Source organism: Schistocerca cancellata, chromosome 8 (genome assembly GCF_023864275.1).
Source record: "Schistocerca cancellata isolate TAMUIC-IGC-003103 chromosome 8, iqSchCanc2.1, whole genome shotgun sequence".
Taxonomy (NCBI): domain Eukaryota; kingdom Metazoa; phylum Arthropoda; class Insecta; order Orthoptera; family Acrididae; genus Schistocerca; species Schistocerca cancellata.
The window spans coordinates 126,125,193-126,153,075 of NC_064633.1; the positions used below are offsets into that span (position 1 = coordinate 126,125,193).

Genomic DNA, 27,883 nt, shown 5'->3' on the forward strand with positions numbered 1-27,883 from the left:
TATAGATAGACATATGACGTCAGTATAACACTCGAAGAACTTTAACAGTAGACATGACTTTCACCTGCTTGCTGTAGGTTGCAGCGGCGTGAGAGTGATGACTCACACTGGCTTGCATCTGGCAGTGGCTCTTGGTGGCGTTTTCATGCATACGCCCCTGGAGCCTCTGATACATTGATGATAGTTCGAAATCGTTTTTACATGCAATGAGTGTTTGTGCACCACATTATTTCCGGCTGTTTAACCATTGTGAGCATGTTGGCAGAGTGTTTTATATGCATTATTTCTGTGATATACGAGTAGTTTGCAGGTCTGTATGCTGTGTACTGCATTATTTTGACAATTTACGAGTTGATTACATGTCTGCACATCAGTGTACTGCATTATTTACATATAGTTTGCATGTCTGTGTGCTGTGTAGTGCATTATTTCGGTAATTTAGGTTTTGTTTGCGTGTCTGCAGAGCGTTTAACATGCGTTATTTCGGTGATTTACGAGTAATTTTCAGGTCTGTAGGCTGTGTTGTGTGATCCTAAGAATGTCAGTGCCCTTGTTTTGCATCACTGTAATAAATAAACTATGTGAAATCCGTCCCTAAATAAATTGCTCGAAAATAAATCAAGTATGCTGCTTCCTCTCTCCAGCACTCCAGCACAGGCTGAGTCATTTTCCCACCATTTTCCCCCCTAAACTGCCATCTAGAAATACATCACAGGTGGGATGACAACGCCCTCTTGTGACAGTACTGTGTACTAGGTCAGTTGGACTCTAGACCTCATCGTGGACACACTGGATGGAGGTACTGCCTGCAAAATAAAGACTTATGTCCATCCTATCCAGCACAGACTGAGTCCTTTTCCCACCATTTTCCCTTACGCCAAACTGCCATCTTGGATTACATAATGGAATGGATGACAATGCCCACTGGTGGAAGTACTGTGTACTATGTCAGTTGGACGCCAGACCTTGTGGCGAACACACTGGATGGGTGTACTGCCTCCAATTGTTTGGATAAAGACTGAATGCAAAATAATGACATGTGTTCAGCACAGGCTGAGTCCTCTTCCCACCAGTTCCTAGGAGGAGGTGGCTGTCAGAAGACTTAGGTTGGTGAAGGTAACCCAAGAGCCCTTTCTTTCCCACCATTTTCTAAGGTTAGTAGAGATAGTCCAAGTGGCCTTTCTTTAGTGCCAAAATTCAAATTTTCCTCCAATCTGTAGGAAGAGGTGGCGGTCGGATGACTTCTGCTAGTGGAGGTAGCCCAATAGAAGTATCTTCCCGCCATTTTCTTAGGTTAGTAGAGGTAGTTGTGGCGTGTTGCATTGTCCGGATGAAATTTGAACTTCCCGCCATTTTCTGGGGGAGGGGAGGGGAGTGGGGGTTAGGTTAGTGGAGGTATTTTTTCAAAGAAAATTCCGCACTGGGAGTATGAATGATTTTTCCATGCATCCTCAGGCAATATACACTATTTACAACATAGTAACATTGAACATTGCCCTGTAGCCACTCCCCACCATTCATGTCCAATATACCATCATCTGGCGAAAGTGGTGGTTAAAAATTAAAAATCTTTTTTTAAAATTTTTTTATATGATGGGAGTGGCAATGACCGTGCAAGTTGAGAGGAGCCACGTGGCAGCCAGCCAGATGACGGTATATTGGATGTGAATGATGGGGAGTGGCTACAGAGCAATGTTCTACATTACTATGTTATAAATAGCGTATATTGCCTGAGGGTGCACTGATAAGTGATGTGAAACCTGCTATGTCTGCGCAAGCGGAAGAAACTAACGATCAAAGTGTGAAAACAATTAATTGGACTGTTCAATTAACCAAAACAAATTCTCCAAGTATAACACCAACGCAAAATAGAGATCCGTCAGGGGCTTCTCCGATATACCAAGCGTAATCCAGAGATCATCGAGAAGATCCAAGCTGGGCTGCTGGGGCGGCAAATATCCATGTCTGCTGGCGGTCGATGAACTGCCGATGTGCAGCCAAGCACCGGCCTTTATAGCGCTTCGGCGGATGAGTACCTCAGAACTATTTTCCATCACGCGGTTTCTCATGTGGAAGTAGTTCTGGGATCTGCGACCTCTTCCTTATGTTTATGTGGGCCGGTAGTAGCCCCTGATGGCTGCTGGTGTCTTTGCAGTGGTGTTGTTGTTGTTGCTGTTGTGGCTATTCATCAATATTGCCTGTCGGTTGTGTAGTGCCTCGGTGTGCCTGTGAGTGGGCAACCCGTAGCTGCAGACTGTCAGCTTGATTGCTGAAACTCTAGGCGCCGTGATGTCTGGTGGAGAAGGCCACAGCAAAACCAGTCACAGATTTAATAAAAATCATTCGTTCAGACATTGCGGAATTTTCTTTGAAAAAGGTCAAAGTTTGGCTGCGCGAGCCCGCTCTACAAAACAACATTTTAGTGGAGGTAGCCCAACTAACCTATCTTCCCGCCAAAATCCGCCATCTTGGATGACATCATGTGCTGTCGTCAAGTTTATAGGCTGCCATCTTGGAAGACGTCATCGCCGCCATCTTGGATATGCCTGGCAACAATGGAAAGTGGGGTGACGCCGGACTAGTTCCACTACTAGCGTAGATGAGCAATATGTATGATTTTGTACATGTGTTTTAAGATCTAAAATGCGATTTGAAATCGAGTGCGTCAGAAGGAAAAGGAGGGAGTGAACTATGAACTAAAAGCGACTGAAATTGTGGCTTTCAGGTAGAAAAGTCGTACCAAAATTGTGCATGTCATTGAGTGCGGAAAGTGTGTCATGAAATATAATTACTGATTGTCGTGAAAAATTAAAAACAGCATCAGTGCTTACGAAAATGTCACAAGTGAAAGATAACAGAAGATCATCAAGAAGACGACGTGGGGAAGAAGGAAGAAGATATGGCGAGGCCATACACATACCAGGAGAAGGCATCGCTGCGTGCAGGGAGTGCAAAGGTAGCAGTCCATCACAAAAGCACAAAAGCATCAGTATTGGGTGCACAAGGGGCACAGTCGCATATGAGGTCCAGACTCGACATGCGGGCTTGATGTTGCCACATACTTTAATCAATTGCATCGTCAGGAGAGTGAAAAACCTTACAAAAAGTAAGTCAACGTTTACATTAGTCACATGGAGCTTGAATTTTAGTGATTAACTGCTGTGGTATATAGTCTACTTTAGAATAGTTAAAATGAGTACGTTAGAAGTGTGTGAGAAGGAAAGAACTAAAATAACCATAAATTTAAGAACAATTTGTTACAAAGGTGGGAAAAAGAAAGCATAGCATCAGGAGAGAATAAACGACTTTTACGATATATTGTATTAGTAATAAAATTGATACTATGTATGAGTACGTACTAGAGGTTGCTGGTACCATGCAGTACGATATCAGGCAGGATACTCTAGAAGAATTACATGAGATTGGTTGGAATCTTACCAAAATGTGGGGTTGGGTCAATCATTTTAGAGAAGAACTCGATAAATGGCTATTATCATGAGATGTGTCTGATATTCCAGAGGATATTACAGAGCAACTAAATGCTCCCTATGCAAGGGTAACGCAAGGAGAATGCCGATAACTTGGTAAACTATCTAAATGCCGACGTAGGAGACTATAATAGTGACACTCAAAGTAAAACACAATACACCGACGAAGAGTTTTTAGCAAATAGGTGGATAAAGAAAGGTGGAAAAATAGAAGAATCTGATGTGAATTTCGAAGAAAGCTGTACGAAAGTCCTAGAGGTCGGAAGGAGCGATTTGAAAGATAATGAGGAGGAAAATTTATTGGACAGAATCTTTGCAAATGCGTAAGAGCAACGAAAAGTTAGGATGAATGATTTAATGATAGATGAGGAACAGGGAATCGTTAAAGTGGATGTAAATGACAAATAAAGTGCCTGAAGCTAGTAATCCAATAGTTAACAGGGAGGATGCAATTAGAGTATGGAAAAGTTATTTCTCAGATGTAGGAAGACTGCTTCAAGAAATAAGAATATTAACAGAATCTACTAGAGATACCTGTGGTAATATAGACCATACTGACACAAGATTTGACAGCAAGGGTGGTTCGGTTAAGAATACTAACAATAACAGTAACAAAGTAATAACAGTTATCACTGATACTGATGAAAGAACGAAGGACTTGGAAGAACAGTCTGTCGATGTCATGAAACTAATGAATTTAATGACAGATACTTTATCCACTATCGTAAGTGAAACCTTTCAGTTGGAACCTAGTAAAATTGTAAATGAAAATGAGGATGCCATTAATATTTTAGAAGCTACTGTCAGTGATGAGACTGAATGATTCAAGAGGACAGTCTCTCATGTAAATAATAAATTCATTCCAGATGAACACGTACAATCAGTACTAAATATTACAATGAATTCTGATGCAAAGCTGGACACAAATGAGCAAATCCAAACCACACCATCTGTTAAAGTAGATTCTGTTAAGAAATTTGATGCCAGAATGCAAATGAGATGGTTGCGAAAGTAGTTGAAATTCAACATAAGACCAGTGATTTTAATAACATAGACATTGAGCATTCTACTCAAAAGGCTAAGAACAAATTAAATGCAAAATCGAGAAGCGGGGTTAAAGTAAGAATTCGTAGTAGAAATGGTTAAGAATACTTCTACGTAAAAATGGGTAGTTTCAGCAAATTTATCGCTAAGAGAAAAGTACACAATAGTGGGAGCCCTAGAAAAACCAAATGACAATGGAAACCAGAACAATTCGAATGAAAAAGAAAGATGTGGTACGGTTTTCCTAAGAAAGAAGTAGATGGGAAAAGAAGCGGTTCAGGTTTTCATGATTGTAGAGAAAATAATGAATGTGACAAGGAAAGTGTAGACAAAAATTTACATTTGCACGATAAGAGACGATGTAACGATTTTGACAGAGAGCGTCTTCTTTGGAGATCAACATTTCACAATAACAGATGATTTAATAATAATTTCAAAGGATGTATGGACCAAGAGACAGGATAAGGAATATGAATAAAGAGAATTGTCCGTTTAGGCTGAGCGTTGAAGATCGTAGGTTTGAAACAGTAGTAACCACTGGAGTCGTTAGCAAGTTATGTGTCAATCTAAAAGGTGGATAACAGCTAAAGAGAGCGTACCTGCGATACCAGTGCAGAGATTTGACATCGCAGACACCAGTGAAATAAAGAAACAAAATTTGGTAAAAATGAAGTATAAAGACAAACTAGTGGGAATTATTGACTGGGTGAAACGACATCAACGTGTCAGTTTTATTGTAGGAAATGATCCGCTGGTACACCATGCTGACGTCATGAACTTTGAGAAGGCCAATATGACCGTTAAGGTAAGTGGTACGGAAAATAAAGTGAAATTTGAAAATATTGATGAACCAGGATGAAGCGCTAAAGTGATGTTACATGACGATGATAAGTGAATGTTTTCAATGCGAATCCAGTAAGGGTGTAATTACATCACAAAGGGAAAGGAACAGTCTGAATTTTTGTGAAACAAAGTTAGCAAACTGTGAAATGAGAGCTAAAGTAAAGGAAATTAATATGGGTAGCAAATAGTTATATGTGGAGTGAGGAATTTGATTTTCAAGAATTTGTTTTCGAAACCACAAAACGGGTTTTCGATATGTAGAAGAGCAGTGTATCAAGCACAGCGTATTCCATCCACAGGTAGCAGAAGTGGCACGTCCTGAGTCCCGGTTAGTAACAGGCATGCCAAGAAACACCACATTAACGTTTGAAAAGCCGTTTGGCTATGACTCACATGAATACCTGAAACTGGAAAAGAACCCCTTTCGTAAACAAAATAAGAAGAATTGAAATGTAATTGTATATATATAGTAGAAAAAGAAGATTTTATTGGCAAGTGGCCAACATATGTAATATTTTGTCTACTGTTTGTCAACTTACACGAAGCCACCTCGGTTTAACGGCTGTGTGAACTGGCGTGTAGCGATACATTTTAAAGGCGTTAACCAGGTTATCGACCTGCTGCTAAGGGCTCCCCCGGAGGAGGTGGCCATATAGCGAGTCCATCACACAAAAGTGCGTCACAGTGACGTAAACATGGGCGCATCAAAAGGCGCAGTGTTTGTGGTTGTTTTGTAATGATTTGAGTTCTACTGTGAAATAATTTGGTTGGAGAATATTGATTATATATCTGAACACATGGAATTAATTAATTAATTATTTGGGAAGTTGGGAAACCTTTCTGTGGCGTTTGGGACATGGAAAGTAAAAGATTAATATTATAAAAATATGACGAAAATTATAAAAGCTTGTTACTATATTGTGTCTAAAATATGTTCCTTTGTCACATAATAAAATACAAGACGCCTGGAATGGCGGGAAATATGGAGCCGTAATAACGGAATGACCGGAACTGATACCAAACCTTTCTCTGCCTCGTGATGACTGGGTGTTGTGTGATGTTCTTAGGTTAGTTAGGTTTAAGTAGTTCTGAGTTCTAGGGGACTGATGACCATAGATGTTAAGTCCCATAGTGCTCAGAGCCATTTGATACCAAACCATGCCTCACTCACTAAACAGGAGCAGGAAACATAACGGGAGCATAGCACACAGAATCGTCGATCAACGAGGGCAACGTGGTTAAAATGAAGACAGTATCTCAGCGGAGTGTGCTATAAAAGAACGTCCGTCGAGTCATAAGTGCTAGTGAAAAATGTTATGGCGGATTGCTAAATGTCGTTACAGAGCAAAAGAAGAGTAAATATTCCGTCTGTGGTGTTACTGAGTATTCAGACTGATAACGATTATCTAGTAAAGGCGTCTTTTTTCACGTTTATGTTTATGGAATGGTAAAATGTCAAAGAACGCTCTTATACACTCCTGGAAATGGAAAAAAGAACACATTGACACCGGTGTGTCAGACCCACCATACTTGCTCCGGACACTGCGAGAGGGCTGTACAAGCAATGATCACACGCACGGCACAGCGGACACACCAGGAACCGCGGTGTTGGCCGTCGAATGGCGCTAGCTGCGCAGCATTTGTGCACCGCCGCCGTCAGTGTCAGCCAGTTTGCCGTGGCATACGGAGCTCCATCGCAGTCTTTAACACTGGTAGCATGCCGCGACAGCGTGGACGTGAACCGTATGTGCAGTTGACGGACTTTGAGCGAGGGCGTATAGTGGGCATGCGGGAGGCCGGGTGGACGTACCGCCGAATTGCTCAACACGTGGGGCGTGAGGTCTCCACAGTACATCGATGTTGTCGCCAGTGGTTGGCGGAAGGTGCACGTGCCCGTCGACCTGGGACCGGACCGCAGCGACGCACGGATGCACGCCAAGACCGTAGGATCCTACGCAGTGCCGTAGGGGACCGCACCGCCACTTCCCAGCAAATTAGGGACACTGTTGCTCCTGGGGTATCGGCGAGGACCATTCGCAACCGTCTCCATGAAGCTGGGCTACGGTCCCGCACACCGTTAGGCCGTCTTCCGCTCACGGCCCAACATCGTGCAGCCCGTCTCCAGTGGTGTCGCGACAGGCGTGAATGGAGGGACGAATGAAGACGTGTCGTCTTCAGCGATGAGAGTCGCTTCTGCCTTGGTGCCAATGATGGTCGTATGCGTGTTTGGCGCCGTGCAGGTGAGCGCCACAATCAGGACTGCATACGTCCGTGGCACACAGGGCCAACACCCGGCATCATGGTGTGGGGAGCGATCTCCTACACTGGCCGTACACCACTGGTGATCGTCGAGGGGACACTGAATAGTGCACGGTACATCCAAACCGTCATCGAACCCATCGTTCTACCATTCCTAGACCGGCAAGGGAACTTGCTGTTCCAACAGGACAATGCACGTCCGCATGTATCCCGTGCCACCCAACGTGCTCTAGAAGGTGTAAGTCAACTACCCTGGCCAGCAAGATCTCCGGATCTGTCCCCCATTGAGCATGTTTGGGACTGGATGAAGCGTCGTCTCACGCGGTCTGCACGTCCAGCACGAACGCTGGTCCAACTGAGGCGCCAGGTGGAAATGGCATGGCAAGCCGTTCCACAGGACTACATCCAGCATCTCTACGATCGTCTCCATGGGAGAATAGCAGCCTGCATTGCTGCGAAAGGTGGATATACACTGTACTAGTGCCGACATTGTGCATGCTCTGTTGCCTGTGTCTATGTGCCTGTGGTTCTGTCAGTGTGATCATGTGATGTATCTGACCCCAGGAATGTGTCAATAAAGTTTCCCCTTCCTGGGACAATGAATTCACGGTGTTCTTATTTCAATTTCCAGGAGTGTATATTTAGACTGGACGGTAACGAAGCCGCCGAATAAATAGTCAAATTTTGGATTTATAAATTAATATAATGAAATGTTATCTTACTAATGATTAGAATAAAAGAACTCTGTCTAAAAAGAATATTTGCAAGTTCGGTATATTATTTGGCAGTGTGAGTTTAAAATATCTCATGTTCTATAATACTTTGTATTTATCATTCATCATATTAAAAAGAATTATGAGTAGAGATCCTACGTGAGGACAGGAAATGAAATGAAAATATGGTGTGTGAGACGTGGTGGTCAAGGAAGGCAGGATCGGTTACGATTGCGGATGGGGACGTAATCAGTTACTATTGGTTGACTTTTCTTTTAATAACTCACAATTTCTTTAAAATCAACAACAGATTAAATAATGGCCATAATTTAAGATTTGTTTCACGGCTGAAGGCCTTAAAAGCAATAAATTAAGAGTGGATTAAACTTGCTGCAACTTACAATTACAGTTATTAAAATTTAAAAGGCAAGTGACCAAGGTCTTAAAGCTCGTTGCAAAAATACAATTGCCAAATTAAAATTTTAAGACAAATAACGACACTCACGGCTGAAGGCCTTAATGGCAATAAATTAAGAATTGTTTCATGGCTGAAGGCCTTAATGGCAATAAATTAAGAACTGTTTAACTTGTTGCAACTTACAAACTACAGTTATTAAAATATTGGAAACAAATCACCAAGGTCTTAAAGGTTAACTGCAAAAATATAATTGCCACATTAGAATTTTAAGACAAGTAGCGACAGTCACAGGTGAAGGTCTTTAACACCAAGAATGGCAATTATTAAAAAAAATTAACAAACATACTGTCAAACAGCAAGGCCATAGAAAAAGTTAATTTAAAAGACAGGCAACTGATCACCAAACAGGTGAGATAAAATGGTAGTAAACTTGGTAGCACAACCATTTAAACTTGCTGTAACGCCAAGAATGGCAATTATATTAAAAAAATTAGAAACATACAATAAAACAGCAAAAATAATAACAAGTTTAATTCAAAATACAATAATAAAATAATAACACAATAACAAAACACAAGGACTAGTCACAGACAGTGCTCCAGGAATCGACGTCTGAGTCAAGCCAGAAACACTTTCGCGAGCGATGAGAAAGGCAGCCAAGAATTGCATTCACTTCAGAAGATGGTGACTCAGACTACTGGCTGTCTAACGAATGACTAATGATAATCTACTGAAGCTACCTAGCGTCCGGTAACCAATGCAACGGTGGAAGTGGTGGTCAGCACTACGTCCCCAGAATGCTGTGTTTAGAGCGTCCGAAAGGAGAAAGGAACAAATACTACCAGAGTAGAAGAATCACCAACCAACCTACAATCAAGAAAGCTGTCAAAACTACACGCCTTACCGGACAGCAGTGGCAAGGCGAGGAAACGTACACTGCCAACATACACTAACCTCCAGGGCAAGTTATTGGGGCTTAGCGGCCACCAGGCAGGAAAAATACCGCTGGTTGAACTTAACAAATAGTAACACATAGAATGCAGCAATTGGTAACAAGAAGTCGAGGAAAGCTAATTAGATCCACCTCCCCAAGCACTCCACTCACTGCTCTTCGTCTCGGCGACACTGCCAGCAGCAACACGAGCCCAAGTAACTGGAGAACCGCGAGATCTCACATTGGTGGAGGTTTCACTGCTAGGATTAAAATCCACTCAACTAAAAGCTTGTTGGATCCGGGTGTCGACTAGGTCGTGTACCCTCTCGACCACAGCCCTTTCTTCCGGCAGTGTATGCTTGCCGCCAGCAGTCCCGACGTGTTCCCGCACAGCCCTCTTGGCTCCTCATGAGTTCCCAACCGAACTGCTCACTCACACGACCCAGAAGAACAACCACGTCATCCCAAAGATAGGGCCATAGTTACTACATATCGATAACGCCGCTGCTGCCACTAGCAGACAGGCAACGGTTGCGAAACCAAGTGGCGCCAGTCAACACAAGATGAATACAAACAACCGCAACCATGTCAACTAAACGATACAATCTGGCCTCCAACAGAGTACGGAAACCTACAACAGCACCAACTAGAGCCGCAGCAATGCTCAGTGTGGATATAAAGAAACTGAAAGTTTGTATGCTTTTGAGATACGCCACCCATATCTAACACGAGCTTGCGCCTTTGAAGACATCAACCCCAGACTATACCGTATTTCCCTAACCATTTAGTACCAAGGAGGTAGGTATTGCTCTCAGAAAAGTTAAACTGGGAAAGGAGCCAGAGCCTGATGTAATTCATCCCACATTCCTCCTGTACTACGGATATATACCAAAAAATGACCTGTGGCGTTCTTTACCGATATCACCATGAGAAGGAGAAAGCCTAGTCAGCGCTATCCTTCAGCCTCGAACACCAACGACGAGCTGAAAAGCTATCGCCCAATACCTCTTCGTATCTCAATATACAAGCTTCTTCAAAGAACCATCTACAAAAGACTCTCGGCTATAATACTTGAGAAAATTCCAATTGAACAAGCTTGTTTTTGCGCAGAAAGAAGATATACAGACCAAATAATGTCACTCACTACCTATATAGATTCAGATCTCCAAAAGAAATTAAAAACATCAACTGCATTTATAATCTCTCATCAGCTTATGACAGAATATGGAGACGTCGTCTTCTCTACAGACCCATTCAAACAATCTCGTTCAGAAAGACAGTGCAACTTATTAATAGTGAGCTTGCTGGCAGCTCATTCCAGATAATGCTGGGCAACAGGATAAGCTCTTGAAAGACGGTACCCCATTGCAGTTCTGTTTATACATCTCCTATATGACTGAAACTAGATCACGTAAGTGTTAATACGCTGAAGACTTAGTGTTGGTAGTAGGAAACCGAAATTTCGAAGAAACGGAAGCCGTCTTAACACCTGATGTGGCGGTAATGGGAAAATATGTTATGAGAGGGAGACTGAAACCAAACCCCACTAAGACAAGAGACTGCTTGCTGCCATTAGTGCAACAGAGCGGCATATAAGCGGCTCCAAGTCTATTTCGGTGACAGAGTACTAAACGACAACCAGCGCCTGAAATATCTAGGGGTTACACTGGGCCCGACACTCTCCTACAAGAAGTATCTGGAAAGCAGCCTGCGAAGATATGAACTAGAAACAACATCCTACGTAAACTGTACTGATCTGTCTGGCCCTCCACTGCTGGAACTGTGCTCACTTCACCACTTAGATTAGTCTACTGCGGGACATTGCGTTCGTGTATGGTTCAATGGCGCGCACACACACAAGTTTTCGAGACACAGATTGGCAACGCAACGAAATTATCAGTGGTACACTAAGATCAATCCCGTCGAATGGCTGTCCATATTGAGCCACATTTACACCCCCCACCCCTTCCCCCCTTGACGTTGACCAAAAGTAGCTCTTATCTGTGAGTCTAAACGCATACAGAATGAGATTTTCACTCTGCAGCGGAATGTGCGCTGATATGAAACTTCCTGGCAGATTAAAACTGTGTACCGGACCGAGACTCGAACTCGGGACCTTTGCCTTTCGCGGGCAAGGTCCCGAGTTCGAGTCTCGGCCCGGCACACAATTTTAATCTGCCAGGAAGTTTCATATCAGCGCACACTCCGCTGCAGAGTGAAAACTCATTCTGGAAACATCCCCCAGGCTGTGGCTAAGCCGTGTATCCTCATATTCTTTCTTTGAGGAGTGCTAGTTCTGCAAGGTTCGCAGGGGAGCTTCTGTTAAGTTTGGAAGGTAGGAGACGAGATACCCTAAACGCATACGGTTCAACCTTCCTGTCTATCAAAATATCAAAATGCCGTTACCTTGGAAAGAAACCGGCCCCGATCAACGAAACCATTCACGAAAACTCCCGCTGAAAATCACACGGCTCACTTCAGCTCAACCGACTCACGGGTACAAGGGCCCCACACGACTGTTTGTAGATGGTGGGCCGAGATATGGGGGATCTGTAGTACTTATAATATTTTGGAAGACGGAAGGCGACTCGAAAGTAACCATAGAAATTTACATTTTCGACCCTTTTAAAAACCTTTGTAATATCGATTTTTAAACAATTTTCTTGAAAGAAAAGCTCTCTAAAAGCTAGAGCGTGGGTACGGGTGCCCTTGTGTTGCCCTCCACATTGTCAAAACCTGCCCTGGCTAAGTAATAAACTAGTCGCGCACAACATGGACAACGATTAAGAGAATACGCACCAATGAAGGCAGAAAAACGGACTCTCTTCGTAGACGGGATAAGGCGCCACGTCAACACGCGATTATTTAGCAGCCAGGCAAACCGTTTGTCACGTTGTTATGGAATGTACCAATGTGACACGTCGCGGAACGTTTGACAAGTTTCTGGTAACAACGAACGACTCAATTGATTTCATTAAAAATTTACGTGTCTGAATGCAAATTACATGTGTTATCGTTTGCATTATGTTTAATAATGTGCTTAAAAAGTACCGTAAATAAACAATAAATAAACTTGAAGACAGGAACTTTGAAAAGACAATAGTTAAATCAGCTCTTTTTGTTTAACTGGGTACATATTTCTGATGACACGTGATCAGCATACTTTCTTGTCCTTCTCTTTTACTTGGAAGAGTGGCTAATTTTCTAACCTGCAACAATCTCACATTGTTGCATTCGCCATGCTAGACTCAACCCACTAAACGTAATCCAAAGAGGTCCAAAGAAAGAGCAATCTCACTACTGAATCCTTACAATGTGCGCAGGAATTCCAGGGATCGGCGCTCCACCAATCGACCCTGCGGATCAGTTGGCGCCCCTGACGTGGCACACCAGCTCCACAGGGCTCGACATCACGTTCCGTCTGGACAACGGCCGCTTTAGCGGACTGGGGAGCGCCGTCGTCGATAGCCTTCAGTAAGTCCAATTATCTTCCATTGTGTGTGTAGGGAACCAACGTTTCCCTATGGATAAATCGGCACCTCTCTAGTTAAATACATAATTGCTCATTACCTACTAAAATTGTCAGATAGCCAACCAGCGACATCTACATCTACATCTTCATGGATACTCTGCAGATCACATTTAAGTGCCTGGCAGAGGGTTCATCGAACCACCTTCACAATTCTCTATTATTACAATCTCGTATAGCGCGCGCAAAGAATGAACACCAATATCTTTCCGTAAGAGCTCTGATTTCCCTTATTTTATCGTGGTGATCGTTCCGCCCTATGTAGGTAGGTGTCAACAAAATATTTTCGCATTCGGAGAAGAAGGTTGGTGATTGAATTTCGTGAGAAGATTCCGTCGCAACGAAAAACGCCTTTCATTTAATGATTTCCAGCCCAAATCCTGTATCATTTCTGTAACGCTCTCTCCCATGTTTCGAGATAATACAAAACGTGCTGCCTTTCTTTGAACTTTTTCGATGTACTCCGTCAGTCCTATCTGGTAAGGATCCCACACCGTGCAGCAGTATTCTAAACGAGGACGGACAAGCGTAGTGTAGGCAATCTCCTTAGTAGGTCTGTTACATTTTGCAAGTATCCGGCCAATAAAACGCAGCCTTTGGTTAGCCTTCCCCACAACATTTTCTACGTGTTCTTTCCAATTTAAGTTGTTCGTAATTGTAATACCTACGTATTTAGTTGAATTTACGGCTTTTAGATTATACTGATTTATCGTGTAACCGAAGGTTAACGGGTTCCTTTTAGCACTCATGTGGATGACCTCACACTTTTCGTTATTCACGGTCAACTGCAACTTTTCGCACCATTCAGATATTTTTTATAAATCATTTTGCAGTTTGTTTTGATCTTCTGATGACTTTATTAGTCGATAAATGATAGCGTCATCTGCAAACAACCGAAGACTGCTGCTCAGATTGTCTCCGAAATCGTTTATATAGATAAGGAACAGCAAAGGGCCTGTAACACTACCTTGGGGAACGCCTGAAATCACTTCTGTTTTACTCGATGACTTTCCGTCAGTTACTACGAACTGTGACCTCTCTGACAGGAAATCACAAATCCATTCACATAACTGAGACGATATTCCATAAGTGCGCAATTTCAATACGAGCCGCTTGTGTGGTACAGTGTCGAAAGCCTTCCGGGAGTTCAGGAATACGGTTCGATCTGAAGTCAATTCTCAATAGCACTCAGCACTTCATGTGAATAAAGAGCTAGTTGTGTTTCACAGGAACGATGTTTTCTAAACCCATGTTGACTGTGTGTCAGTAGACCGTTTCCTTCGAGGTAATTCATAATGTTCGAACGCAATATGTTCCAAAATCCTGCTGCATATCGACGTTAACGATATGAGCCTGTAATTTTGTGGATTACTCCTACTACCCTTCTTGAATATTGGTGTGACCTGTGCAACTTTCCATTCTTTGGGTACGGATCTTTCGTCGAGCGAACGGTTGTATATGATTGTTGAGTATGGAGCTAATGCATCAGCATACTCCGAAAGGAACCTAATTGGTCGTAAGAGAAATCAGTAACAGACGCCATTCGGTGGCAGATAATATATTTATTGCGTTAACAGTGTAGAAGCTTCGTTCGAAAAATTATCCACTTTCTACATCCCATATAGGGACTTAACAGGACAACTTAAATGAAGAGAGGCTGCACAGTAATAACCTCCTGTTCGAAACATTGAGGGCGACCCAGCCGAACAACTTGTTAAATGCTGAATCACCTAGAGCAGGCTGTTCCAGCTCGTCGGCTCCATTGTGAGCCGCGGAGCGCTCCCTGCTCCAGGGAGCCGTGTCGCTCGCTGTGACCATTCAAGTGGGCCGGCATGCCGGCACGTGACATGGCTTGCTGAGGCAGTCGGCAAGGCAAGCGTTTTGAAGTGCCAGCTGCGTCTTACAAGATCGACAACCTCATACTCTTAGCTCCTCAGACGGGGTGACATACGATGTTCAGGAAATAAATAAGAAACAACTGTTTTACAAGAAATTGCATACTAAATTTGTTGGGCCTCTGTAGCTTGACATTTTCTTTTCATTACAAGATCAGAAATAACAGGCGTCAAAGTGTTCGCAGCGTTAATGCGGAGGATGGTCTACATTGTTACACCCTGAAGAAATGAATGTTCCTTATTTTTTACTCTTTTTGTTGCTGAGAAGAGCTGCTCAGAATAATACGTAGATCCAAACATGCATATGATCTGAGCGGCATTGTTGTGAAGCTTGTTTTTTTTTCTGTAATGAACGATACCATCATGACAAATCCAACGTGTTGTAGTACCTCTCTTTCAACGAAGTTGAATTTTGCAAATCAATAATCTCCAATTGAAGTGACGATGACAAGTCATCGGGGGAAACTGAAAAACGTGTGCTGAACACCTAAGTTCCATTCCCAAACTAGTGAGGTCTCAGAATCGTGTTTCAAACGACGTGATGAGCAGCTTTAACTTTGCTTGGTAATCGCCGAAAGTAGTATCTTCAGGTAGTTTTAAAGAAGCAAGACGAATGAAGAACGTTAAATGTCTTACTCATCTGCCTCTCAAATAAACGTAACTTTTCCATGAACGCTTTGATCAATGGTGTTTCCTCCACTCTCATTCACCTGAAAATTATAAACGCGTTACAGAACACGAACTATATTGCATGTTTTGATACACTCCGTATTACGAAACCGTTTTTAAACTTACGTCTCCTGGTATGTCGTTCTTAAGCCTGGCTACCAGTTCTCTGCGTGCAATCCCTTCTACCTGATCGTAGTGTGCCGCGTGAAGACGTGTATAATGTCGTTGTATATTGTACCTCTTCGCAGAATTAAATACTTTATGTCTCAATGAATAGAAAGGTATCCTCCAATAGAGGTACAGGGCTCCCGCGGTTAGTCATAGCTGTCATTGAACACGGATTATTGCGTCAGTTGCGGCTGCATGCGGCCAGGGGGCAGTGAGTTCGCTTTCCCCCTCCACGCGGGCTCCGAGCTGCCACAGTGAGCGCTCCGGAGCGCTCTGGCTCCCTGGAGCTCGGTTGGAACAGCATGACCTAGAGAATATACTAAAACCTGCGAGCTGCACACTGGGCTCAAGTATTGTAAAGGAATTGTGATACGTTGGGGTAGTATGAATATAGATACCAAAGAACTCCAACAGTAACGGAAAAGCGAAAGTGCCACTGAAGTACAGATAGATGGTGAGCTTGAGAAGTCAGCTTCTTTCATCGTGGCTTTCCATTTATCGAAGTACCAGAGTTTATTGCAGGAGGCTTTCTCCATCTTAAAGTTAGGCCTTATTTACCTAATTCAAACGATTCCTTTAAGGGTGAAAGTTTCAGTCACACCATCAAGGGTTTGTAACGATCACGTACTGCCTGTAAGATGCGGTTCCATGGTCCATGAACCAGGTATTCAATGTACTGCCTCACACGTGTGTCAATTGCACCCATGTCCTTCTAATTTGGAGCAAGAGAAAAAAATACAGGAGAAAAAATCACACAACGAATGTCCAATGATGACGTTTCAGGCCTCGCAGCCACTCGTCAGGTCGTTTGTGTCAGCGTTGAAGTAACCTGTACAGGAAACAAGCGTTGGCACCAAGCTTTGACAGATGAGCAGAGAACACCAGCTTGAACCTGTAAATGCAGCTGCAATCTTCCACAGCTAGTCCAACAACTAAGCATTCCTACCACTGAAATGACGGTAATTGTCGAGCCTAATGTATGAAAGCATAACAGACCCTCACAGCAGATAGTAGGAGAGACATAGCAAAATATTTCTGTTAAAGCGACCTTGCCAGCATCCCTAAAATGTATGACGGAAAATAGGCCAAAATGATCAGTTCGAGAGCCATCAGACTACGTGACATGGTATCGTCTGATACATGAGGTACAACGTCGACGTTTGCTTAATATAACCAGAAAGTCCCTGAAGTAACACCCCCTCCTTCCCCGCCCCTCCCTCACATCGCTTCAGTCTTCCAACCAGGGAGGAATGACAAGAAATAACACAGAGAGGAACCTCACTGTTAAAACGACTTCCAAACTTCCGTGGATTCAGGACACACGTGGAGAAAATACATCTGTTGGATTAGGGTAGACCAACTTGAGTTGTCTTCTGAAGAGAAATTATTCTAGCGCGCACGGTGTGCGTTCAGGCTGTTCAGTATTCTGTCCCTGGTGAAACCATCAGGAGGACTCCTGAAGAATAGAGAGATGCCCCTTGGCTGCTGTAATAGGGAATCAGTGTTCCCAGACCAAACCCTGAGACATTGGCCAGACGATGGCGGCCTTTTTTGCGACAGTTGCCACAACTGTCAAACAGTACTCAGCCCTCCGACGCTACAAAGCAAAGAATAAAACTGCCCCTTTTTCACGCAGGACCTGGACTCTGAGCCCTCTGAAGCTCTTGACACGTCACTAGGTCATCATGGGTTCCATTAGGATATGTTACTGCACCTCATAGGGTGGGACAAAGAAATTATCGCTGTCCTTTTTAACCTCATTTCGGCTTCAATTCACTTTACCTATTCGAGGCACGAGGCAATTTTAATCCTTCTTTTAAAACCTGGCAATGACCGCTCATAATCGAATAATTATTGTAATTATGCGTCACTAACGCCGTGGGAAAGACCTTGAAAAGGATGGTTAACGCCACATTTTCTGTATCTTAGATTCCAGGCAGTTCCTTAGTCGCTCTGAGTGTGGATTCAGGAAGAATCGCTCCACGTTTGATAAACTGATACTGCTGGAAGTTGCTATATAATAGGCTTTTCAAGTTCAGATATATTTTTGACATTGAGAAGGCCTATGACACTTCTCGGAAGCCTATTATGCTCAGGCAGCTCCATAAATACTGTTTTAGTTGATGTCTTCCATCCTTACCCTTACCATTCTATTTTAGAAATCGAGTCAGTGACGTCCTCTATGATAGCTTTGAGCAGGGGATCAGTGTCCGAACAGTGTCCCTCAAGTTGGGTGGGTATTTTGTTTTAAACCGGGGACCTAGAAACGACGGAGAGGTTTCGTCCCGCCGTAGCTCGCAGTGGTTCACAACAGGCCACAGTAGTCCATCCGCCCTACCACCACCCCACACCGAATCCAGGGATATTGTGCAGTTTGGCCCCCAGTGGGCCTCCCCCTCCACCCCCTCCTCAAGGCAACGTCTCATACAAGACGAGTGTAACCTCAAATGTTTGTGTGGGAGAGTAGTTATGGTGTACACGTACGTGGAGACAGTGTTTGCGCAGCAATCGTCGACATACTTTAACTGAGTCGGAAGAAAGGGAACCAGCCCACATGCACCGAGGCAGATGGAAAACCGCCTTGAAACCGTCGACAGGCTGGCAGGTACACCGGACCTCGACACTTTTGCGCCGGGCGGATTCGAGCCGGGGACCGGTACGCCTTGGAGTGGCCGAGCGGTTCTAGGCGCTTCAGTGTGGAACCGCGCGACCGCTACGGTCGTCGCAGGTTCGAATCCTGCCTCGGGCGTGGATGTGTATGATGTCCTTAGGTTAGTTAGGTTTAAGTAGTTCTAAGTTCTAGGGGACTGATGACGTCAGCTGTTAAGTCCCATAGTGCTCAGAGCCGTTTGAACAATTTGAACCGGTACGCCTTCCCGCTCGTGGAGCAGCGTGCTAGACCGCGCGGCTAGCCAGGCGGGCGTCCCTCAATGCCGTGTTTTAAATATGACCGGCTTCGCCACTGCTATAAATAATATCACGTCAGTAGTTAAATGTATTGTGTAATACTCTTTATTTGTTGACGTCTTCTCTGTCTTTTGATCTGCTCATGCCTTGCAGCAACAACTCTTCAATTAAACGTACTTCTCGAAATTTGGACAAATGGGCAGAGAAGAGTGGTTTTAGTATCTCTACCGAGAAGTCTTCGTGGATTCTTTTTAACCATTCATGTTGTATTTTATACTCTTTAGAGTTGCGAATGGGGCACAAGACTCATACTTTTAAAGATACGGCGAAGTTCTTGTGCCTCTCATTTGACTCTCAACTTGCACGGTTGCCACACCATAGGAATCTGAAAAGATGGCCGCTAAAAGTTTTGGATATTTTAAGATATCTCCCCCATAATTCATGGCGAGCAAACGAAACTTGTCTGCTCCGGTTTTTCACGTCCTTCATGCGATCTAGGCTTGAATCCGAGTGTACACTGTATAGGTAGGCACGGCCCTCTTGTTTAGAAATGTTAGGCGTGATGCACAGTGATCACCGGCGCCCTTTCAACCAGCCTAATACCGAGTGGAGCGAGCGGCCACTGCACACCAGGCGACGGTTGCTCATGTCCACTGTAAAGCATTGTCCATGCCGTACGCACCTGCGTTCCATACCGTTGGTAGGTCATCAGTGGAAAGTTTTATCTATAATCCACAACGAACTGTGAGGCCCTATCCGTTTTTGGGGTGCGAGTGATTGGCCTGCAAGTTTTACACGAATGTTGGAGATCTCCGCCTTAGCTTTGTAGACCCATTATTAATTTATACTTGACGAGTTATAAGAAGTTTCTTTAAGTTATTTTAGGCCGCACCACTGATGGTTTTAAACAAGCGGACCCCCTTCGCGGTTCAGTAGTATCCCCCAACATGTCCTTCAGGATATGGCTTCTTTGTGATTAGACTGAGTTTGCCGCAAAGCTCCATGTGAAGAGGCAGTTTCATACGAACAGTTTCTCATCTGGTCTAAATCTCTTACCGCCTTACAATCGTTGTACAATATATAGCCAGCTAAGAAAATGGTCTAGTTAATACGCGAGGAAGTATATGTCAAGCAACAGCGGGGTAAGCAGGTGGCATCCCGCTGTGTACCAGGCCGCGTGAAAGTTTGGGAAAATGAACAAGCAGACGAAACTGCAAAGGATGCCTGCAGCGAATATGACACGATGCAAAGTGTCATTCCTGTTCAGGCAGTCATTTCGGTGTTGTATCGGAGGTCCGAGCATTTATAGGTGGAGGAGTGGCTGGCAGCGGCGGACAATAAGCCACGGCTGGTGACGCCAGGCTTCTGTCTACCCCTCGCACCACCCCTCCTCCCTGCTTATTGTGTGATGCCTGTGGCACGCAAGTTACTGTACTCCATATTTTAATCGAGTGCATTGTATATTGCGATGAGAGGGTGGATGCGAATTTTGGCGTCGATCTGCCCTCGATTTTAGTTGCTGACTAGACGAATGTGCCGAAGGTTTTAAAGTTCTTTTTACGTGCCTGCTTTTGTTTCAGAAAATTTCACTTCGTGACTTGCTAACTCAACAGGAAGCTCTGCTACAGTCAATTTTCTATTTTCCCTTGTTGGCAAAGACTTTTGTAGTAACTCCATGGACCCGTCTTGATCACTAAAACTTTATTTATGACGCTTTTCGAGTAATCATTATCATATCACTGTGGCAAATTTTGCACAAAACTCAGGTTAGAAAAGTTAATACATAATTATTACAAGGCCAACGTAACATCAGGAACGGAAGTACATACTAGGTATAAGTACTTACAATATGCTTAGAAACCGAATACAAGTGAAACATACAAGAAAAACGTACAAACTCAGGTGCAATTGCCAAAGATGCTATTTTGAGACGTCGCATGTCAGACTATTGTTTTGGACAAACAGTGAAAGCGAAACTCTGAGAAGACGAAGTCTGAAACAGTCGATGAGCTGGAAAACTAAGAAAAAGAACAAATTTTCTCTGCTGTAAGCAGTAATGACCATAGGTAACAAGCTAGCCGACGAAGGCACGCAAGGTGAAAGTATGACTGGGCTATAAGGGGAGATGGGAAACCCTAAAACAAAAATAAAACAAAAATGTGGCGAACAATACAACTGAATCTGAAATTTCGCGTTTGGCACCGCTGCTTGCCTGAATTTTTATACCGCATTTGGTCTGAATGCTGAAGTCTCTAGTGCAATGGTAGCACAGTTACAATGTGTTTCAGTTTATGGCTCAAATGGCTCTATGGCACTTAACATCTGAGGTCATCTGTCCCCTAGATTTAGAACAACTTAAACCTAACTAACCTACGGACATCACACAAGATTCGAACCTGCGACCGTAGCAGCAGCGTGGTTCCGGACTGGAGCGCCTAGAACCACTCTGCCACAGAGGCCGACTTCAGTTTATAACACACGAGTAATAATAGTTCCGTCTGATAACATTTTTGCTTGTCCACCTGTGAACAATGCAAGCACCAGAGTTCTCCGGGGCCCACTTGCTGGTAGCCAGCAGCGGCTGCCGCGGCAGTTCTATCCTCCTTCACAATTGTTCGAAAGGATCAGCTACCGCTTATAGCTTTGTGGAGTTTAAAACCCTTCACTGATGCTCCACAAAAAATGACGTCAGTATTTTTATGCCATTGAGACATATGTTGGAATTATTTACAAAATAAGCATTTCAGATATTGTTGAAATTACACTGAAGCGCCTAGGAATATGGTATAGGCATGCGTATTCATATACAGAGATATGCAAAGAGGCAGAATACGGCGTTGCGGTCGGCAGTGCCTATATAAGACAACAAGTGTCTGGCGTTGTTGTTAGATCGGTAATTGCTGCTACTGTTGCGGATTGGCAAAGAGAGCCAATCCGGTATGAGAGGAAGCCGAAAGGCACGCGTTTTAGCTCACGCAGGCTGGCGTGAGGTCTGGAACAGGTCAAGGAAATTAGACTAGCAAAAAAGGACGTAGCTGTGGAATACTTAACTTTAATCCATAAATGGTGAACATCGCTCTTGACGGTACATGTTTTACAGCATCAATAGTAACTGGTAATGGCGCCTTGCTAGGTCGTAGCAAATGACGTAGCTGAAGGTTATGCTAATTTCATCTCGGCAAATGAGTGCGTATTTTGTCAGTGAACCATCGCTAGCAAAGTCGGTTGAACAACTGGGGCGAGTGCTAGGAAGTCTCTCTAGACCTGCCGTGTGACGGCGCTCGGTCTGCAATCACTGATAGTGGCGACACGCGGGTCCGACGTATACTAACGGACCGCTGCCGATTTAAAGGCTACCACCTAGCAAGTGTGGTGTCTGGCGGTGACACCACAGCTACAATGGCAGGTTATCAAGTCACTTAGTAAGTCTGAACGTGGTGTTATAGTCGGCGCACGAATGATGGGCCACAGCATCTCTGAGGAAGCGATGCAGGGAGATTCTCCCGTACGACCATTTCACGAGTTACCGTATATATCAGGAATTCGGTGAAACACCAAATTTCCGACATCGCTGCGACCGGAAAAAGATCCTGCAAGAACGGGACCAACGACGACTGGAGAGAGTCGTTCAGCGTGACAGAAGTGCAACTCTTCCGGAAATTGCTGCAGATTTCAATGATGGGCCATCAACAAGTGTCAGCGTGGGAACCATTCAAAGAAAAACTATCGATATGGCATTTCGATGCCGAAAGCCTAATCGTGTACCCTTGATGACTACAGCTTTACGCCTTGCCTGGGCCCGTCAATACCGACCTTGGACTGTTAACGACTGGAAACATGTGGGCTGGTCGGACGAGTCTCGTTTCAAATTGTGTGGAGCAGAAGGACGTGTACGGGTATGGAGACAACCCGGTTAGTCCATGGAACCTGCATATCAGCAGGAGACTGTTCAAGCTGATGGAGGCTCTGTAACGGTGTGAGGAGTGTGCAGTTGAATTGACATGGGACTCCTGATAGGTCTAGATACGACGCTGATAGGTGACACGTACGTAAGCATCCTGTCTCATCACCTGCATCCATTCATGTTCATTGTGCATTCCGACGGACTTGAGTAATGCAACATCCCACAGGTCCAGAATTGCTACAGAGTGGCTCCAAGAACACAATTCTGAGTAAACACTTCTGCTGGTCACCAAACACCCCAGACATGAACGTTACTACGCGTATCTGGGATGGCTTGCAACGTGCTGTTCAGAAGAGATCTCCACTGCCTCGTACTCCTACGGATTTATGGGCAGCCCTGCAGGATTTAAGGTGCCAGTTCCCTCCAGCACTACTCCAGGCATTAGTCGAGTCCATGCTACGTCTTGTTGCGGCACTTCTGCGTGCTCGCGGTGGCCCTACACGATATTAGGCAGGTGTACCAGCTTCTTTGGCTCTTCAGTGTATGTCATCACAAATCCTATATAACCTTAAGTAATTAACAGTAACTGAAAGCGAAGAACACATAAATTGTAGTACATTAATTTATGCCTTAATTTTTACTTTTATATTTCAAGAGAAACAGTTTATTCCCAAGTGTGATATCTGTCATAAAATGTTAAGGGGATAAAAAAAATCGAAGCATCGTCAGCAATGCATGAAGGCACATATGCCACGCCGCGCGGGATTAGCCGAGCGGTCTGCGGCGCTGCAGTCATGGACTGCGCGGCTGGTCCCGGCGGAGGTTGGAGTCCTCCCTCGGGCATGGGTGTGTGTGTTTGTCCTTAGGATAATTTAGGTTAAGTAGGGTGTAAGCTTAGGGACTGATGACCTTAGCGGTCAAGTCCTGTAAGATTGCACACACACACACACAGACACATATGCCACAGTCACATTCCTTAATGCAGTTGTCTTGAGGAATAGAAATTTCACTAACATTCTAAATACCTTGCGATATGGTGACAGTTTCACATCAGATCAAGCATATTAAAACATTTTCTCGAAGCTGGAACCTGCGATTGACTACACATCCAAGCGTGCATTTTATTAATGACATCGATTTCCGTTTGCTGTGTGATGAGAGTTAGGCATTTTGTAACCGCCGTATGTAACGTATACGTCGTAGAGTTGACAGAACGGCGCCCACCTTGGTGGAATCACTTTTAACGAAAACTTCGATTTCCCAATTTCATCGACAGTCAAACCATCGTGTAAGGGAGGGTAGAGATCAGTGAAGTACAGAAATAGCACCATGTTTAGGATTCAATACCTCAATCAATAAAAGCGAAACCCACATCGGAGCACTTTGCTGTCCGTCCGTCCGTCTGTCTGTATCTCTGTTCTAGTGTTAAGATCCCTTTTTATGGCATAGGTAAAGGTAACAAGATGAAATTTATCTAAATAATCTAAGCGATGTGAATAACTGAAGCTTCTAAACCAATGAACTTAAAAGATGGACGATATATCTCAAATATTTTGATACTAGTAACTCATTCATCGAAACAAATAGATTTATTATGTACAAATATGTCAGTTGCATTGGTCTAGTCGTGAAATATGTGCGTGCAGCCGGCCGTAGTGGTCGAGCGGTTCTAGGCGCTACAGTCTACAACCGCGCGACCGCTACGATCGCATGTTCGAATCCTGCCTCGGGCATGGGTGTGTGTGATGTCCTTAGGTTAGTTAGGTTCATGTAGTTCTAAGTTCTAGGGGACTGATGACCTCAGAAGTTAAGTCCCATAGTGCTCAGAGCCATTTGAATCATTTTGTGCTTGCAAACCACGAGCTTGCGGGACTGGATCTCGGTGAGACTACTGATTCTATAGTTTTTGTTTTAACCTAGTACTCAACGATTTGAGGAGTCGCCAAAAACAACATGTAGTTCGTATTCCGCGTTACATTGTAGATTCTATTACGCCGGTTGTATAACCGGTAGGTTATGGACTGTTAAGTCGAAGGGGGTCCAATAGAAAGATTTACACTAAGTTACTGAGTCACCTGAAAACATTGTTGTTATCTCTTTACATAATTAAGTTTGTACGGAACCCTCAGATCGAGCGTTTTTTTTTTTTTTTTTTTTTTTTTTAAATATAAGGTCGCAACACTTCGTTCGAAAGCTGACGATGGATTTCTTTGTTTCAATTGGCCGACAGCCTTTCTCACTTCAAACTGAAAAGGTTCTCTTACTAGAGATGAGATACATTCTGTTTGATCCGTAATTATAACAAAGTCAGTGTTGACTTCAGGAACCATAGCACAGGTTTGAAGTTGAAAGAATGTTGGTGTTTTCAATAATTCGTCAAACGTAAGCTTGTCATTGGTGTTGATGCATTTGGGGCATGACGCTGCAGAATTTTGTGTTTGCCTATGGATGAATCGCAGCAGTTGTTTTAGTTTGATACTTTGAAACAAAAACTTGTTCATAGGAATGGGGCTGCTGCAGCCAATGCCCACTGCCATCGTGCTCCAGTTGTCATGACATGCCATTGCTTATAGCGTCTGTAAAGCAATTGAGCAAACACCAAACGATCATTTTATGTTAAGTCGATGCTCCGCTTGTCACTTGGGTCTTCCATCGCGCTACCAGTTTTTTACTTGTGAGATAGCGCCCTCGTACAGAGCTCAGTACGGATTAACACTTTCTGAAGAACTGTTACTAACAGTTTTTGTCTGTCTCCAAGAAGTGAGTCTCAGGTGGTGTTAGAAGCAGTTGTAGGGTAGCTTTGACGTAAAGTGTTTGTCCTTTAAGCGGGAGAATGCGTTAGTTTTTGGTTCCAATATCGCTGGAGACAAGATTTTTACATTTTCCGTGAAAGAGCCACTAGCAGAAAGACTGACAATTAGTGAAGAATTCCTAAGACAACTTATCTCCCAAAAATTTTATCGCTACCCTGTAAATCTAAAGGTGAAAAAGTTTCTTAGTTGCACACTTGTTAGTGCCAGCCTTTTCATCTCCGACGTTGTGCTGACTGAATTGTGTCATTGAATGATTTGTTAGCTGGATCTTGTTACGTATCAACTCCTACTGCTACGTTTGCATTCTTTCGCGGTAGTCAGGTAATGTACTTCAATATGAATGTGGATTGAACATGGAGACAGACCGTTTCGAAGCCGATTGTGCGTATTATTCCGCTCATTCGTGACAATTTAGGATACTTGCTTATTCGAGTCATGCTGCCACAGGATGGTAGGTGCGCTATTCTTAAGTATTGAGGGAACTGGATAATTTTTTATTTCGTCCGTCTCAGTTGCAAAATGTTCAAATGTGTGTGAATTCCTAAGGGACCAAACTGCTGAGGTCATTGGTCCCTAGACTTAACACACTAGTTAAACTAACTTAAACTAACTTATGCTAAGACCAACACACACATCCATGCCTGAGGGAGGACTCGAACCTCCGGTGGGAGCGGCCGCGCAGTCCGTGACATGGCGACTCAGTTGCCCTCAGTTGCACTGATATAAAATTCAGCTGTAGTGGTTACCGGTTTCGGGCTGACACGCCCATTCCAAAAACCACACACTTCGCTATTAACTGTAATCATCCATACAATACAGTGTCAAAAGACATGAACAGCTTCTGTACAGCAAAGTATACGGCGGGCAACAAGTACCCTCATTACTCTTAGGCTATGTGTCTGTTGCAACTGACTGACACAACCAGTGGTTGATTGCACAAGAAGTTGCTGTTACAGTGTAGTTATGACCAAATAGAACTAAACACTTTCTTAATCTCCACGTGTAGCAGCAGTGGAATGACAATAATAACAATGGCAGTAATAACCGAATTATCTGGTGGGTGACTTCAACTCTGAAGCGGCATTTCTCGAAACTAAGAAATTTGTTGAAATAGGGAAAATCTCAAAAGGCTTCGTTCGGGTCTATGGTGAGTAGAAGCACCTTTACATCCCACTGGTATGAGACTGGAATGGTTTTCGTGTGAGAAGCTTGCTGTTAATTTACCAGTTAATGGACAGCCGGATTTTCTTCATCGAGTCTAATTTGTAAGTTAAGCTAATTTTCCGTTACAACACAATAAGCGATCTGCGAACTAAGGCATTCAGACGTCTAGTGGAATAATTCTAGTTTGACAGATGTAAGGTAAGGGTTAGATTACAACGTCAGGCGTCCATTTTTACCAGGCATGAAGAGATCTCTTTCACGTCTGCGCCATAGTTCAGAATCCGTATTGAACATAATATCGCTTCGCAACCAAGTGGGGGAGAGCCGGTTTAGATTGGGCCATACCTGAGGCGGAAGTCGGAAAACAGAAACTTTGTCAATTGCAAGCTTTATTACACTAAAAATTTTATTTTATGAATGTTCATTTAAGGTTATCAGGATTGATTTTATTTCAACTTGATATTGAAAATTTTGGTGGTGGATTCGGTTTCCTGTTCGGATCTCCTCTTTCGCAGTATGTTACACTCTCGGAACGATATAATTCAATCATTACGTTGTTTTCTTCAGGATTACACACTTCTCTAATTCTTCACAAAAGGCACGTATCTGGGTTCAAATTGTGGGCAAGCACAAACGTATCCTTAATTTCATTTCAAGGTCTAGCATGTGCACCTAAAACTGGTAGTGAAAAATAATGATCATTTTTAATTAGTCTTTATATGTTGTCAATAATGTCTATAGGTGCCGTTATTTCTAGTCAAATATGCAAAGATTTTACTACCGGTGAGTTAGCAGTTGATACTTAACGTCTCTTAGTGGGCAGAAAACAACGGCTGTAGGTACCGGGTTCGATTTCGGGCAGATAAGAAGAATAACTGTGTCTTTATTTCAGATTCAGACATCTCACAGCTGATGAAAAAATTTGACATCCCACATCTGAATTTACTTAATTAGTCTCTTAGTGGGCAGAAAACGGCTGTAGGTACCGGGTTCGATTTCGGGCAGATAAGAAGAATAATTGTGTCTTTATTTCAGATTCAGACATCTCACAGCTGATGAAAAAATTTGACACCCCACATCTGAATTTACTTAATTAACATTCCGATTACATATTGAGTACGAATCCTCGTCACGG

General features: G+C 43.6%; 1 protein-coding gene across 1 annotated transcript in view; it reads left to right on the forward strand.

The window, feature by feature from the left end:
- LOC126094693 (putative beta-carotene-binding protein) overlaps positions 1-27,883 on the forward strand; it is a 113,634-nt gene that overhangs the window by 51,969 nt on the left and 33,782 nt on the right. The window contains exon 3 of the mRNA XM_049909218.1: positions 13,023-13,173. Coding sequence (XP_049765175.1) covers positions 13,023-13,173 — 151 coding nt within the window. The remainder of the gene's footprint in view (positions 1-13,022; positions 13,174-27,883) is intronic.